Consider the following 15,321-nt stretch of genomic DNA (forward strand, 5'->3'; position numbering starts at 1 on the left):
AGTAATGTCATTATTAAAGAAGCATATGAATTTCCCTACATGATTATTATCATATTTATCTCGTTATTTATGGTGGAGAGAAACAGAAACGCATCTCCCTCCCGTGGCGCTCCCCGGGGCGCCACCGGGGGCTGATCTCCCTCCTTCCGTTTCTCCCCCTCCGCCGCTGCCGTCGGCGCTGGCCATGGTGGCGGCGGGCCCCGGCGCCAAATTGCCGGGGGGGGGGGGGCTGTTGGAGGCGGTGACCGGCGGTGGTGGCTGGGGCGGAAACCTCCGGCTTCGGCGTGCTCCGCGTCTAGGACGGCGTCCCTGGATGTGCGGCGGCGGCTCCTCCTCCACGGCCTCCGGCAATGGATGGTGGTGGCGGCGGCTGTTGGATCTTGGGCCCGCCAAGATCCATCACCAGCTTCTGCTAGCGGCGCGAGAAAGGGGCGGCAATGTGTAACATCTCAAAATTTTCAAAACAAAGAAAATGAATTTCCCTTTTTCCAAATTTTGGAACCAACAAAACTTTTCTTAAATTAAGTTTGATACATAGTGATCTTGCTTAATTCTTGTGCAATTGCCATGATTGCTTGTTATAGTATTTTGAAATGATCTTAAACCTTAAACCTCACCCTCTTTTTGCTATCCAAGTTAAAATAAAATAAAAAGAATTTAAATAAGAAAAGGGCCTATGTGCCTACGGCTATTTTTGGAAAAATTTACCCTAGGCCTTTCTACTTTGATTAGAGGTTTGGAAAAACCTTCATAAACCTTGCCTAGTACTTATCAAACCAAATCCAAAGTGAAACCAAAGATTTTAAAAAGAAACTAAAAATGCCATAGAGGCATATGAGAGTAAAATAGCAAATTTGTGAATTTGAGGAGCTTGACCCTTGGACTTGTTGTGAATGGTTGGATCACTCCTCTATACCATTTCAACACTCAACAACACCAATTGGGTCAAGCCAAGTCAAATTAAAAATCAAATGCAACATATGCATAGAGGCATATGTGGCACATACCATTTTCACCAAATCTTGTTCTATGCACCTATACCTTACCCAAATGGTGTGAAACCCTCTCTAAACCTAATCTAACCCTAAATGGACCCTAACCCATGCTCAAGTAAAGCAAGGGGAACCATTTAGAAGAATAAGAAATTTTGACACATCACCTCTTATGTGTTATGGCCATTTTTGCAAATCTTTGAGCTAGACCTTTTGGAATGGTTTCAATGGTTTGGAAATGTTCCTAAACTAATAAGAATCACTTTGGAGTCAAGAAAAACCAAATCAAAAAGAGAGAAATCAAATAGGGAGAAAATCCCATTTTCACTCATATACACACTTAGCCAGTTTTGCAAATCTTCAACCAAGGCCACTGATGTCTACGGGAGCTTCTATTCTTGTAGACAGTGTTGGGCCTCCAAGAGCAGAGGTTTGTAGAACAGCAGCAAGTTTCCCTTAAGTGGATCACCCAAGGTTTATCGATCTCAGGGAGGAAGAGGTCAAAGATATCCCTCTCAAGCAACCCTACAATCACAAAGCAAGAAGTCTCTTGTGTCCCCAACACACCTAATACACTTGTCAGATGTAAAGGTGCACTAGTTCGGCGAAGAGATAGTGAGATGCAAGTAATATGGATGAGTATGAGTGGTAATAGTAATTGATGGCGTGTAACTCACACGTTCGTTGGGAACCCCAAGAGGAAGGTATGATGCGCACAGCAAGCAAGTTTTCCCTCGAAAAGAAACCAATGTTTATCGAACCAGGAGGAGCCAAGAAGCACGTTGAAGGTTGATGGCGGCGGGATGTAGTGCGGCGCAACACCAGGGATTCCGGCGCCAACGTGGAACCTGCACAACACAACCAAAGTACTTTGCCCCAACGAAACAGGTGAGGTTGTCAATCTCACCGGCTTGTCTGTAACAAAGGATTAACCGAATTGTGTGGAAGATGATTGTTTGCGAGAAAACGAGTAAAAACAAGTATTGCGAGCAGATTTGTATTTCAGTATTAAAGAATGGACCGGGGTCCACAGTTCACTAGAGGTGTCTCTCCCATAAGATAAAAGCATGTTGGGTGAACAAATTACAGTCGGGCAATTGACAAATAGAGAGGGCATAACAATGCACATACATGGCATGATAAGTATAGTGAGATTTAATTGGGCATTACGACAAAGTACATAGACCGCCATCCAACTCGCATCTATGCCTAAAAATTCCACCTTCAGGTTATCGTCCGAACCCCTTCCGGTATTAAGTTGCAAAGCAACGGACAATTGCATTAAGTATGGTGCGTAATGTAATCAACAACTACATCCTCGGACATAGCGCCAATGTTTTATCCCTAGTGGCAACAGACACAACACAACCTTAGAACTTTCCGTCACTCGTCCCGGTGTCAATGCGGGCATGAACCCACTATCGAGCATAAGTACTCCCTCTTGGAGTTAAAAGCAAAAACTTGGCCAGAGCCTCTACTAGTAACGGAGAGCATGCAAGATCATAAACAACACATATGTAATAACTTGATAATTAACATAACATGGTATTCTCTATCCATCGGATCCCGACAAACACAACATAGAGTATTACGGATAGATGATCTTGATCATGTTAGGCAGCTCACAAGATCCAACAATGAAGCACAATGAGGAGAAGACAACCATCTAGCTACTGCTATGGACCCATAGTCCAGGGGTGAACTACTCACTCATCACTCCGGAGGCGACCATGGCGGTGTAGAGTCCTCCGGGAGATGAATCCCCTCTCCGGCGGGGTGCCGGAGGAGATCTCCGGAATCCCCCGAGATGGGATCGGCGGCGGCGGCGTCTCGGTAAGGTTTTCCGTATCGTTGTTTTTCGCATCGGGGTTTCGCGACGGAGGCTTTAAGTAGGCGGAAGGGCAGAGTCGGGGGCTGACGAGGGGCCCACACCACAGGCGGCGCGGGCCCCCCTTGGCCGCGCCGCCATGTGGTCCGGCCACCTCGTGGCCCCACTTCGTATGCTCTTCGGTCTTCTGGAAGGTTCGTGGCGAAATAGGCCCTCGGGTCTTCGTTTCGTCCAATTCCGAGAATATTTTGTTACTAGGATTTCTGAAACCAAAAACAGCGAGAAAACAGACAACCGGCACTTCGGCATCTTGTTAATAGGTAGTTCCGGAAAATGCATGAATATGACATAAAGTGTGCATAAAACATGTAGGTATCATCAATAATATGGCATAGAACATAAGAAATTATCGATACGTCGGAGACGTATCAAGCATCCCCAAGCTTAGTTCTGCTCGTCCCGAGCGGGTAAAACGATAACAAAGATAATTTCTGAAGTGATATGCCATCATAACGTTGATCATACTATTTGTAAACATATGTAGTGGATGCAGCGATCAAAACAATGGTAATGACATGAGTAAACAAGTGAATCATAAAGCAAAGACTTTTCATGAATAGTACTTCAAGACAAGTATTAATAAGTCTTGCATAAGAGTTAACTCATAAAGCAATAAATCAAAGTAAAGGTATTGAAGCAACACAAAGGAAGATTAAGTTTCAGCGGTTGCTTTCAACTTGTAGCATGTATATCTCATGGATAATTGTCAACATAGAGTAATATAACAAGTACAATATGCAAGTATGTAGGAATCAATGCACAGTTCACACAAGGCGGTTTGGCCTACCTCAAGGCGGTGATCAAGGAGACGCTCCGGCTCCACATGCCGGCGCCGCTCCTCGTGCCCCACCTCTCCATGGCCAGCTGCAACATCAACGGCTACATGATACCGTCGGGGACGCGCACCATCGTCAATAGCTGGGCTCTCGCGAGGATCCAGGCGGCTGGGAGAGCGCGGAGGAGTTCATGCCCGAGCGGTTCTCGGAAGGCGGCAGCGCCGCGGCCATAGACTACAGGGGGAACGACTTCCTCTACCTCCCGTTTGGGGCCGGCCGAAGGATATGCCCCGGCATCAACTTCGCCATCGTGACCGTCGAGATCATGCTTGCGAATCTCATGTACCACTTCGACTGGAAGCTACCGTCCGGATCGGCGCAGGAAGGTGGCATTAGTATGGCCGAATCATTTGGGATCACTGTGCACCGCAAGGAGAAGCTCCTCCTCGTCCCTCTGCTGCCGCAAGACTAACTTCGTGGTTCATGCATGCATGGTCTTGTGCGTTTTGTGCGCACTAGATTGATTCAGGACTATATTACCTATCGCAAGAATATCGTGCTTTTGGACTTCTTGGTAAGCATATGTGTAAATTACTATTGAATAAAGATGAAGCAGCCTGCCCTCTCAGCTAGCTAGACTGGACGGGGAAAGCCACTGGAATGGCCTCCATCAAATCCTATGTTGCCTCCATGATAAATTTGGAGTAGTCTACCCCCAGATTTTGTGTTTCGACAGTATCTTGATCAAATATTTCCAATGATTGTCATTACTAAAGAACCATATAAAATTTTGTCGTAGGATTGTTGGCCGACCGTCCGCTATGGTTTGCCCTGTCGGCTTTGCTGTTGGAGTGTGAAATTCTTGCTTCGCCGAAGAAAATGGTTCTTTGGATGCCACTCCATGGGAAATTGTTTTCTTTTTGAGTTGTTTTCTGTGGGAAATTGTTTCTATGTTGTTTTTTGTTTTTTGTTTTGCCCTCCTTCGTCGGGAGCGAGCTGCTAGGCCACCGAGGAGTGTTCTCCTCTACCGTCGGGGAGAGCAGCAGGAACGGCTCGCCGGCCGATGGTGGTCGTGGCTGCAGAGCAAGCAGAGGATTCGATGTGAGAGAAGTGGATTAGGGATTTTTCAAGTGTGAATTAGGGCTCGTTGCAATGAGACTGATCAGTTTGTTACGTGTCGCTAGGTGAAGGTGGTCCATCGCTTTGGCAGGTCGTATAGGATTTTTCTTCCGTCCTAATGCTAGATACTTAATCAATCTAGATATAGGACCGCTGTGAGAATATTGTGCATTAGCTAGAGTTGAAGTGTGTTGTGATTAGCTCGATGCAAAATCACTTAGGCATGTTGGCACTCTTCTCAAACCACCTTACTAAGGATAAGAAGGGTATGTCCCATATAAGGCCAAGGACCAATGCCCAACTTCATACATAGCAGTTCAGGCAATGATATGTCCTTTGTACCTAAGCTACTACATATTGTGAATTCATGCGCTTAGAGGGAGTATTGGTTTCATACTTCCGTGGATGAGGAGTATGTTAACGTTAGGAGATGATGACCATATACAAGCATCGTACTTGACAATCATGAGCTTGCACTTGTATTTACCATGCATTCTTTTTTTTGGCATCGATGTTTATTATTTTGTGCCACCATATTTCTGATAGAGAGATCAAATGAACCAATGAAAAAAACACTCAAATGGATCATCTCATACATAAAATTTGGAATGGTTCCATCCGATCGTTATCTACCCCTCGAACCAAACATTGCATAAGCGACCCGCAATGTTTTGTAAAAGCAAAAAAGAAAAAAAATCTACAAGCACTTCTTTTCCTCTTTGTCCTTTGGCGATTGGTGCCATAAACTCAAAAGAAGAGCACTCGGGAACATCGGTTAATTAAATATAGACTTGGCCTTTTGCATTTCCATTTCAGTAAAACTTTATATGCACGTACAAATGGTATACCATAGCACCACATGCACATGGCAAATTTCCGGTCTAGGAAGAAAACAATTATTGTATGTTGTCTAAGCTAGTTACCAAAAAAAACTGCTAGGTCCTCGATTTATTCATTCATGTAAAAGTACTTAACAGGAAGGGTGCCCAGTCTTGTGACGAATAATTTATTGCTTGGCATGTGTGTAGGAGCATCTCAACAGTACAAGGTTTTTCAGCGTGTATCCTGCTGGTTGGCCATCTCAAATTGCTTTGCTTGTGTATGCCCTTTACGTGTGGTTTGAGCAAAATTTTTATTCCCCTCCTCAGCCTTTTTACATGTACTAGTCGTCGTTGATTTATACGTGCTCCTCGATCGAGGATGTACACGTACGCACGTACTACCAGCTAGCTAGTGCCACTGTAACCAAGAATATGGCTCCAGAGAACTGTAACACAAAGCAAGCTCCTAATCCCAGCTGCCTGCAGGTGCATAGCAACAAGCCGCATGATCCCCAGCTGCTCATGGCCGCCCGGCGCGGCGACTGGTTGCGGCTTGAGCACCTCCTTCTCAGCGGCGAAGGAGATGCGGAGCTTGGGGCACCTCAGCACGTCATTCCCATCGAGATCGAGCAAGTTGTCGCCGACGGCGTCGATGCTGGGGTCATGCCATCTTCTGCCGCAATAGCGCCAGCCGCTGAGCGGGACTCCCTCCTCCACGTGGTTGCCTCGAGGGAGACGGCGAGCAGTTCCTCAAGAGCGCGTCCATGATTCATGGCAAGGCCAGACACCTCCTCCTCAACGCCCGGAGCAAGAACGGCGATACGCCCCTGCACCGCGCCGCCCGTGCCAGGCACCGCGGAATGGTCGCCCATCTCGTATTCCTTGCAAGATCCGAGAACGGCGGCGGCAGCGACGTAGACGACAAGGTGAAGGCCATACTGAGTGTGCAGAACAAGCGTGGAGAGACGGTGCTTCACGACGCGGTTCGTTCGAGGGACGGCGACATGATCACCCTGCTCATGGCGGAGGACCCGCAGCTGGCTCGCGTGCCGCTGTCGGAGGGCGCCTCGCCGCTCTACTGGGCCGTCGAGCTGGGCCACGACGACATCGCCCAAATCTATGAGAAAGATTCAGCGCTGTCAATGGCTACACCATATCCATGGCCAGCTGCGACATCAATGGCTACACCATACCATCGGGGACGCGCGTCATCATCAATAGCTGGGCTCTCGCGAGGGACCCCAGCGGCTGGGAGAGCACGGAGGAGTTCATGCCCGAGCGGTTCTTGGAAGGCGCCAGCGCCGCGGCCATAGACTACAAGGGGAACGACTTCCTCTACCTCCCGTTTGGGGCCGGTCGAAGGATATGCCCCGGCATCAACTTCGCCATTGTGACCATTGAGATCATGCTGGCAAATCTCATGTACCACTTCGACTGGAAGCTACCACATGGATCGGCGCAGGAAGGTGGCATTAGTATGGCTGAATCATTTGGGATCACTGTGCACCGCAAGGAGAAGCTCCTCCTTGTGCCTCTGCTGCCGCAAGACTAACATCGTGGTTCATGAAAGGTCTTGTGCGTTTTGTGCGCACTAGATTGAGGACTCTAAATAGATTGTCTACTACATATCGCAATAATATCGTGCTTTTGGACTTCCTGGTAAGCACATGTATATTATTGAATAAAGCTGAAGCAGCCTGTCCTCTCAGCTAGACTGGAGGGGGAAAGCCAGCCTCCATCAAATCATATGTTGTCTCCATGATACATTTGGAGTAGTCCACACCTAGATTTGTGTTTGTGGCAATATCTTGATCAAATATTTCCAAGTAATGTCATTATTAAAGAAGCATATGAATTTCCCTACATGATTATTATCATATTTATCTGTTATTTATGGTGGAGAGAAACAGAAAACGCATCTCCCTCCCGTGGCGCTCCCCAGGGCGCCACCGGGGGCTGATCTCCCTCCTTCCGTTTCTCTCCCTCCGCCGCTGCCGTCGGCGCTGGCCATGGTGGCGGCGGGCCCCGGCGCCAAATTGCCGGGGGGGGGCTGTTGGAGGCGGTGACCGGCGGTGGTGGCTGGGGCGGAAACCTCCGGCTCGGCGTGCTCCGCGTCTAGGACGGCGTCCCTGGATGTGCGGCGGCGGCTCCTCCTCCACGGCCTCCGGCAATGGATGGTGGTGGCGGCGGCTGTTGGATCTTGGGCCCGCCAAGATCCATCACCAGCTTCTGCTAGCGGCGCGAGAAAGGGGCGGCAATGTGTAACATCTCAAAATTTTCAAAACAAAGAAAATGAATTTCCCTTTTTCCAAATTTTGGAACCAACAAAACTTTTCTTAAATTAAGTTTGATACATAGTGATCTTGCTTAATTCTTGTGCAATTGCCATGATTGCTTGTTATAGTATTTTGAAATGATCTTAAACCTTAAACCTCACCCTCTTTTTGCTATCCAAGTTAAAATAAAATAAAAAGAATTTAAATAAGAAAAGGGCCTATGTGCCTACGGCTATTTTTGGAAAAATTTACCCTAGGCCTTTCTACTTTGATTAGAGGTTTGGAAAAACCTTCATAAACCTTGCCTAGTACTTATCAAACCAAATCCAAAGTGAAACCAAAGATTTTAAAAAGAAACTAAAAATGCCATAGAGGCATATGAGAGTAAAATAGCAAATTTGTGAATTTGAGGAGCTTGACCCTTGGACTTGTTGTGAATGGTTGGATCACTCCTCTATACCATTTCAACACTCAACAACACCAATTGGGTCAAGCCAAGTCAAATTAAAAATCAAATGCAACATATGCATAGAGGCATATGTGGCACATACCATTTTCACCAAATCTTGTTCTATGCACCTATACCTTACCCAAATGGTGTGAAACCCTCTCTAAACCTAATCTAACCCTAAATGGACCCTAACCCATGCTCAAGTAAAGCAAGGGGAACCATTTAGAAGAATAAGAAATTTTGACACATCACCTCTTATGTGTTATGGCCATTTTTGCAAATCTTTGAGCTAGACCTTTTGGAATGGTTTCAATGGTTTGGAAATGTTCCTAAACTAATAAGAATCACTTTGGAGTCAAGAAAAACCAAATCAAAAAGAGAGAAATCAAATAGGGAGAAAATCCCATTTTCACTCATATACACACTTAGCCAGCTTTTGCAAATCTTCAACCAAGGCCACCGATGTCTACGGGAGCTTCTATTCTTGTAGACAAGTGTTGGGCCTCCAAGAGCAGAGGTTTGTAGAACAGCAGCAAGTTTCCCTTAAGTGGATCACCCAAGGTTTATCGATCTCGGGGAGGAAGAGGTCAAAGATATCCCTCTCAAGCAACCCTACAATCACAAAGCAAGAAGTCTCTTGTGTCCCCAACACACCTAATACACTTGTCGGATGTAAAGGTGCACTAGTTCGGCGAAGAGATAGTGAGATGCAAGTAATATGGATGAGTATGAGTGGTAATAGTAATTGATGGCGTGTAACTCACACGTTCGTTGGGAACCCCAAGAGGAAGGTATGATGCGCACAGCAGCAAGTTTTCCCTCAGAAAGAAACCAATGTTTATCGAACCAGGAGGAGCCAAGAAGCACGTTGAAGGTTGATGGCGGCGGGATGTAGTGCGGCGCAACACCAGGGATTCCGGCGCCAACGTGGAACCTGCACAACACAACCAAAGTACTTTGCCCCAACGAAACAGATGAGGTTGTCAATCTCACCGGCTTGCTGTAACAAAGGATTAACCGAATTGTGTGGAAGATGATTGTTTGCGAGAGAAAACAGTAAAAACAAGTATTGCAAGCAGATTTGTATTTCAGTATTAAAGAATGGACCGGGGTCCACAGTTCACTAGAGGTGTCTCTCCCATAAGATAAAAGCATGTTGGGTGAACAAATTACAGTCGGGCAATTGACAAATAGAGAGGGCATAACAATGCACATACATGGCATGATAAGTATAGTGAGATTTAATTGGGCATTACGACAAAGTACATAGACCGCCATCCAACCGCATCTATGCCTAAAAATTCCACCTTCAGAGTTATCGTCCGAACCCCTTCCAGTATTAAGTTGCAAAGCAACAGAGACAATTGCATTAAGTATGGTGCGTAATGTAATCAACAACTACATCCTCGGACATAGCGCCAATGTTTTATCCCTAGTGGCAACAGCACAACACAACCTTAGAACTTTCGTCACATCGTCCCGGTGTCAATGCGGGCATGAACCCACTATCGAGCATAAGTACTCCCTCTTGGAGTTAAAAGCAAAAACTTGGCCGGAGCCTCTACTAGTAACGGAGAGCATGCAAGATCATAAACAACACATATGTAATAACTTGATAATTAACATAACATGGTATTCTCTATCCATCGGATCCCGACAAACACAACATAGAGTATTACGGATAGATGATCTTGATCATGTTAGGCAGCTCACAAGATCCAACAATGAAGCACAATGAGGAGAAGACAACCATCTAGCTACTGCTATGGACCCATAGTCCAGGGGTGAACTACTCACTCATCACTCCGGAGGCGACCATGGCGGTGTAGAGTCCTCCGGGAGATGAATCCCCTCTCCGGCGGGGTGCCGGAGGAGATCTCCGTAATCCCCCGAGATGGGATCGGCGGCGGCGGCGTCTCAGTAAGGTTTTCCGTATCGTGGTTTTTCGCATCAGGGGTTTCGCGACGGAGGCTTTAAGTAGGCGGAAGGGCAGAGTCGGGGGCCTGACGAGGGGCCCACACCACAGGGCGGCGCGGGCCCCCCCTTGGCCGCGCCGCCATGTGGTCTGGCCACCTCGTGGCCCCACTTCGTATGCTCTTCGGTCTTCTGGAAGGTTCGTGGCGAAATAGGCCCCTGGGTCTTCGTTTCGTCCAATTCCGAGAATATTTTGTTACTAGGATTTCTGAAACCAAAAACAGCAGAACAACGAAGCAGCACTTCGGCATCTTGTTAATAGGTAGTTCCAGAAAATGCATGAATATGACATAAAGTGTGCATAAAACATGTAGGTATCATCAATAATATGGCATAGAACATAAGAAATTATCGATACGTCGGAGACGTATCAAGCATCCCCAAGCTTAGTTCTGCTCGTCCCGAGCAGGTAAAACGATAACAAAGATAATTTCTGAAGTGATATGCCATCATAACGTTGATCATACTATTTGTAAACATATGTAGTGGATGCAGCGATCAAAACAATGGTAATGACATGAGTAAACAAGTGAATCATAAAGCAAAGACTTTTCATGAATAGTACTTCAAGACAAGTATTAATAAGTCTTGCATAAGAGTTAACTCATAAAGCAATAAATCAAAGTAAAGGTATTGAAGCAACACAAAGGAAGATTAAGTTTCAGCGGTTGCTTTCAACTTGTAGCATGTATATCTCATGGATAATTGTCAACATAGAGTAATATAACAAGTACAATATGCAAGTATGTAGGAATCAATGCACAGTTCACACAAGTGTTTGCTTCTTGAGGTGGAGAGAGATAGGTGAACTGACTCAACATAAAAGTAAAAGAATGGTCCTTCAAAGAGGAAAGCATCGATTGCTATATTTGTGCTAGAGCTTTTATTTTGAAAACATGAAACAATTTTGTAACCGGTAGTAATTAAGCATATGAGTTATGAAAGTTATATCTTACAAGTTGCAAGTCTCATGCATAGTATACTAATAGTGCCCGCACCTTGTCCTAATTAGCTTGGACTACAACATCTTTGCAATGCACATGTTTTAACCAAGTGTCACAATGGGGTACCTCCATGCCGCCTGTACAAAGGTCTAAGGAGAAAGCTCGCATTTTGGATTTCTCGCTTTTGATTATTCTCAACTTAGACATCCATACCGGGACAACATGGACAACAGATAATGGACTCCTCTTTAATGCATAAGCATGTGGCAACAATTATTATTCTCATATGAGATTGAGGATATGTGTCCAAGACTGAAACTTCCACCATGAATCATGGCTTTAGTTAGCGGCCCAATGTTCTTCTCTAACAATATGCATGCTCCAACCATAAAGGTGGTAGATCTCTCTTACTTCAGACAAGACGGACATGCATAGCAACTCACATGATATTCAACAAAGAATAGTTGATGGCGTCCCCTGAAGCATGGTTATCGCACAACAAGCAACTTAATAAGAGATAAAGTGCATAAGTACATATTCAATACCACAATAGTTTTTAAGCTATTTGTCCCATGAGCTATATATTGCAAAGGTGAATGATGGAATTTTAAAGGTAGCACTCAAGCAATTTACTTTGGAATGGCGGGTAAATACCATGTAGTAGGTAGGTATGGTGGACACAAATGGCATAGTGGTTGGCTCAAGTATTTTGGATGCATGAGAAGTATTCCCTCTCGATACAAGGTTTAGGCTAGCAAGGTTATTTGAAACAAACACAAGGATGAACGGTACAGCAAAACTCACATAAAAGACATATTGTAAACATCATAAGACTCCATACCGTCTTCCTTGTTGTTCAAAACTCAATACTAGATATTATCTAGACTCTAGAGAAACCAAATATGCAAACCAAATTAGCAAGCTCTAAGTATTTCTTCATTAATGGGTGCAAAGTATATGATGCAAGAGCTTAAATATGAGCACAACAATTGCCAAGTATCAAATTATCCAAGACATTTTAGAGTTACTACATGTAGCATTTTCCAATTCCAACCAAATAACAATTTAACGAAGAAGAAACTTCGCCATGAATACTATGAGTAGAGCCTAAGGACATACTTGTCCATATGCTACAGCGGAGCGTGTCTCTCTCCCATAAAGTGAATGCTAGGATCCATTTTATTCAAACAAAACAAATAAACAAAAACAAACCGACGCTCCAAGCAAAGTACATAAGATGTGACGGAATAAAAATATAGTTTCAGGGGAGGAACCTGATAATGTTGTCGATGAAGAAGGGGATGCCTTGGGCATCCCCAAGCTTAGACGCTTGAGTCTTCTTAGAATATGCAGGGGTGAACCACCGGGGCATCCCAAGCTTAGAGCTTTCACTCTCCTTGATCATATTGCATCATACTCCTCTCTTGATCCTTGAAAACTTCCTCCACACCAAACTCGAAACAACTCATTAGAGGGTTAGTGCATAATAAAAATTCACATGTTCAGAGGTGACACAATCATTCTTAACACTTCTGGACATTGCATAAAGCTACTGGACATTAATGGATCAAAGAAATTCATCCAACATAGAAAAAGAGGCAATGTGAAATAAAAGACAGAATCTGTCAAAACAGAACAGTCCGTAAAGATGGATTTTATTAGGCCACCAGACTTGCTCAAATGAAAATGCTCAAATTGAATGAAAGTTGCGTACATATCTGAGGATCATGCACGTAAATTGGCTTAATTTTCTGAGCTTCCTACAGGGAGGTAGACCCAGATTCGTGACAGCAAAGAAATCTGTAACTGCGCAGTAATCCAAATCTAGTACTTACTTTACTATCAAAGACTTTACTTGGCACAACAAAACATAAAACTAAGATAAGGAGAGGTTGCTACAGTAGTAAACAACTTCCAAGACACAAATATAAAACAAAAATACTGTAGTAAAAACATGGGTTGTCTCCCATAAGCGCTTTCTTTAACGCCTTTCACCTAGGCGCAGAAAGTGTATCTCAAGTGACATCGAGAGATGAAGCATCAACATCATAATTTGTTCTAATAATAGAATCATAAGGTACCTTCATTCTCTTTCTAGGGAAGTGTTCCATACCTTTCTTGAGAGGAAATTGATATTTAATATTACCTTCCTTCATATCAATAGTAGCACCAACGGTTCGAAGAAAAGGTCTTCCCAATATAATGGGGCAAGATGCATTGCATTCAATATCCAAGACAACAAAATCAACGGGGACAAGGTTATTGTTAACCATAATATGAACATTATCAACTTTCCCCAAAGGTTTCTTTTTAGCATTATCAGCGAGATTAACATCCAAATAACAATTTTTCAATGGTGGCAAGTCAAGCATATCATAGACTTTTTTTGGCATAACAGAAATACTTGCGCCAAGATCACATAAAGCATTACAATCAAAATCTTTGACTCTCATTTTAATGATGGGCTCCCAACCATCCTCTAGCTTTCTAGGAATAGAAGTTTCAAGTTTTAGTTTCTCTTCTCTAGCTTTTATGAGAGCATTTGTAATATGTTTTGTGAAAGCCAAGTTTACAGCGCTAGCATTGGGACTCTTAGCAAGTTCTTGTAAGAACTTTATAACTTCAGAGATGTGGCAATCATCAAAATCTAAATCATTACAATCTAAAGCAATGGGATTATCATCCCCAAGGTTGGAAAAAATTTCAGCAGTTTTATCACAAGCGGCTTTAGCAGTTTAGCGAGTTCGAGTAATTTTGCGCGCTTTGCACTAGGAGTAGAAGCATTGCCAACACCAATTATTTTACCATTGATAGTAGGAGGTGCAGCAACATGTGAATCATTAGCATTGCTAGTGGTGGTAATAGTCCAAACTTTAGCTACATTTTCCTTTTTAGCTAGTTTTTCATTTTCTTCTCTATCCCACCTAGCACGCAGCTTCAGCCATTAATCTTATATTCTCATTAATTCTAACTTGGATGGAATTTGCTGTAGTAACAATTTTATTTTCAATATCCCTATTAGGCATAACTTTCGATTTCAAAAGATCAACATCAGAGGCAAGACTATCAACTCTAGAAACAAGAATATCAATTTTATTGAGCTTTTCCTCAACAGATTTGTTAAAAGCAGTTTGTGTACTAATAAATTCTTTAAGCATGGCTTCAAGTCCAGGGGGTGTAGTCCTATTATTGTTGTAAGAATTCCCATAAGAATTAGCATAACCGTTACCATTATTATAAGGATATGGCCTATAGTTATTACTAGAATTGTTCCGATAAGCATTGTTGTTGAAATTATTATTTTTAATGAAGTTTAAATCAACATGTTCTTCTTGGGCAACCAATGAAGCTAATGGAACATTATTAGGATCAACATTAGTCCTATCATTCGCAAGCATAGACATAATAGCATCAACCTTATCATTCAAGGAAGAGGATTCTTCGACAGAATTTACCTTCTTACCTTGTGGAGCTCTTTCCGTGTGCCATTCAGAGTAATTAACCATCATATTATCAAGGAGCTTTGTTGCTTCACCAAGAGTGATGGACATAAAGGTACCTCCAGCAGCTGAATCCAATAAATTCCGCGAAGAAAAATTTAGTCCTCGCATAGAAGGTTTGGATGATCATCCAAGTAGTCAGATCCATGGGTTGGGCAATTTTTAACCAAAGATTTCATTCTTTCCCAAGCTTGAGCAACATGTTCATTATCCAATTGTTTAAAATTCATTATGCTACTCCTCAAAGATATAATTTTAGCAGGGGGATAATATCTACCAATAAAAGCATCCTTGCATTTAGTCCAGGAATCAATACTATTCTTAGGCAGAGATAGCAACCAATCTTTAGCTCTTCCTCTTAATGAGAAAGGAAACAATTTTAATTTTATAATGTCACCATCTACATATTTATACTTTTGCATTTCACATAGTTCAACAAAATTATTGAGATGGGCAGCAGCATCATCAGAACTAACATCGGAAAATTGCTCTCGCATAACAAGATTTAGTAAAGCAGGTTTAATTTCAAAGAATTCCGCTGTAGTAGCAGGTGGAGCAATAGGTGTGCATAGGAAATCAT

The 15,321-nt window shown here is 43.7% G+C and overlaps 1 protein-coding gene across 1 annotated transcript; it reads left to right on the top strand.

The window, feature by feature from the left end:
• The first annotated feature begins 6,751 nt into the window (after nucleotides 1-6,751).
• LOC124673389 (3-hydroxyindolin-2-one monooxygenase-like) lies at nucleotides 6,752-7,148 on the top strand. Its single transcript, XM_047209475.1, has one exon. The coding sequence runs from the start codon at nucleotides 6,756-6,758 to the stop codon at nucleotides 7,146-7,148; it is 393 nt and encodes a 130-aa protein (XP_047065431.1). The 5' UTR covers nucleotides 6,752-6,755.
• The last annotated feature ends 8,173 nt before the right edge of the window (nucleotides 7,149-15,321 follow it).

The sequence above is a fragment of the Lolium rigidum genome, chromosome 7, assembly GCF_022539505.1.
Source record: "Lolium rigidum isolate FL_2022 chromosome 7, APGP_CSIRO_Lrig_0.1, whole genome shotgun sequence".
Taxonomy (NCBI): domain Eukaryota; kingdom Viridiplantae; phylum Streptophyta; class Magnoliopsida; order Poales; family Poaceae; genus Lolium; species Lolium rigidum.

Bases quoted from the DNA above. Each gene is read 5' to 3' on its own strand.
- LOC124673389 (XM_047209475.1), top strand. From the start codon at position 6,756: ATGGCCAGCTGCGACATCAATGGCTACACCATACCATCGGGGACGCGC.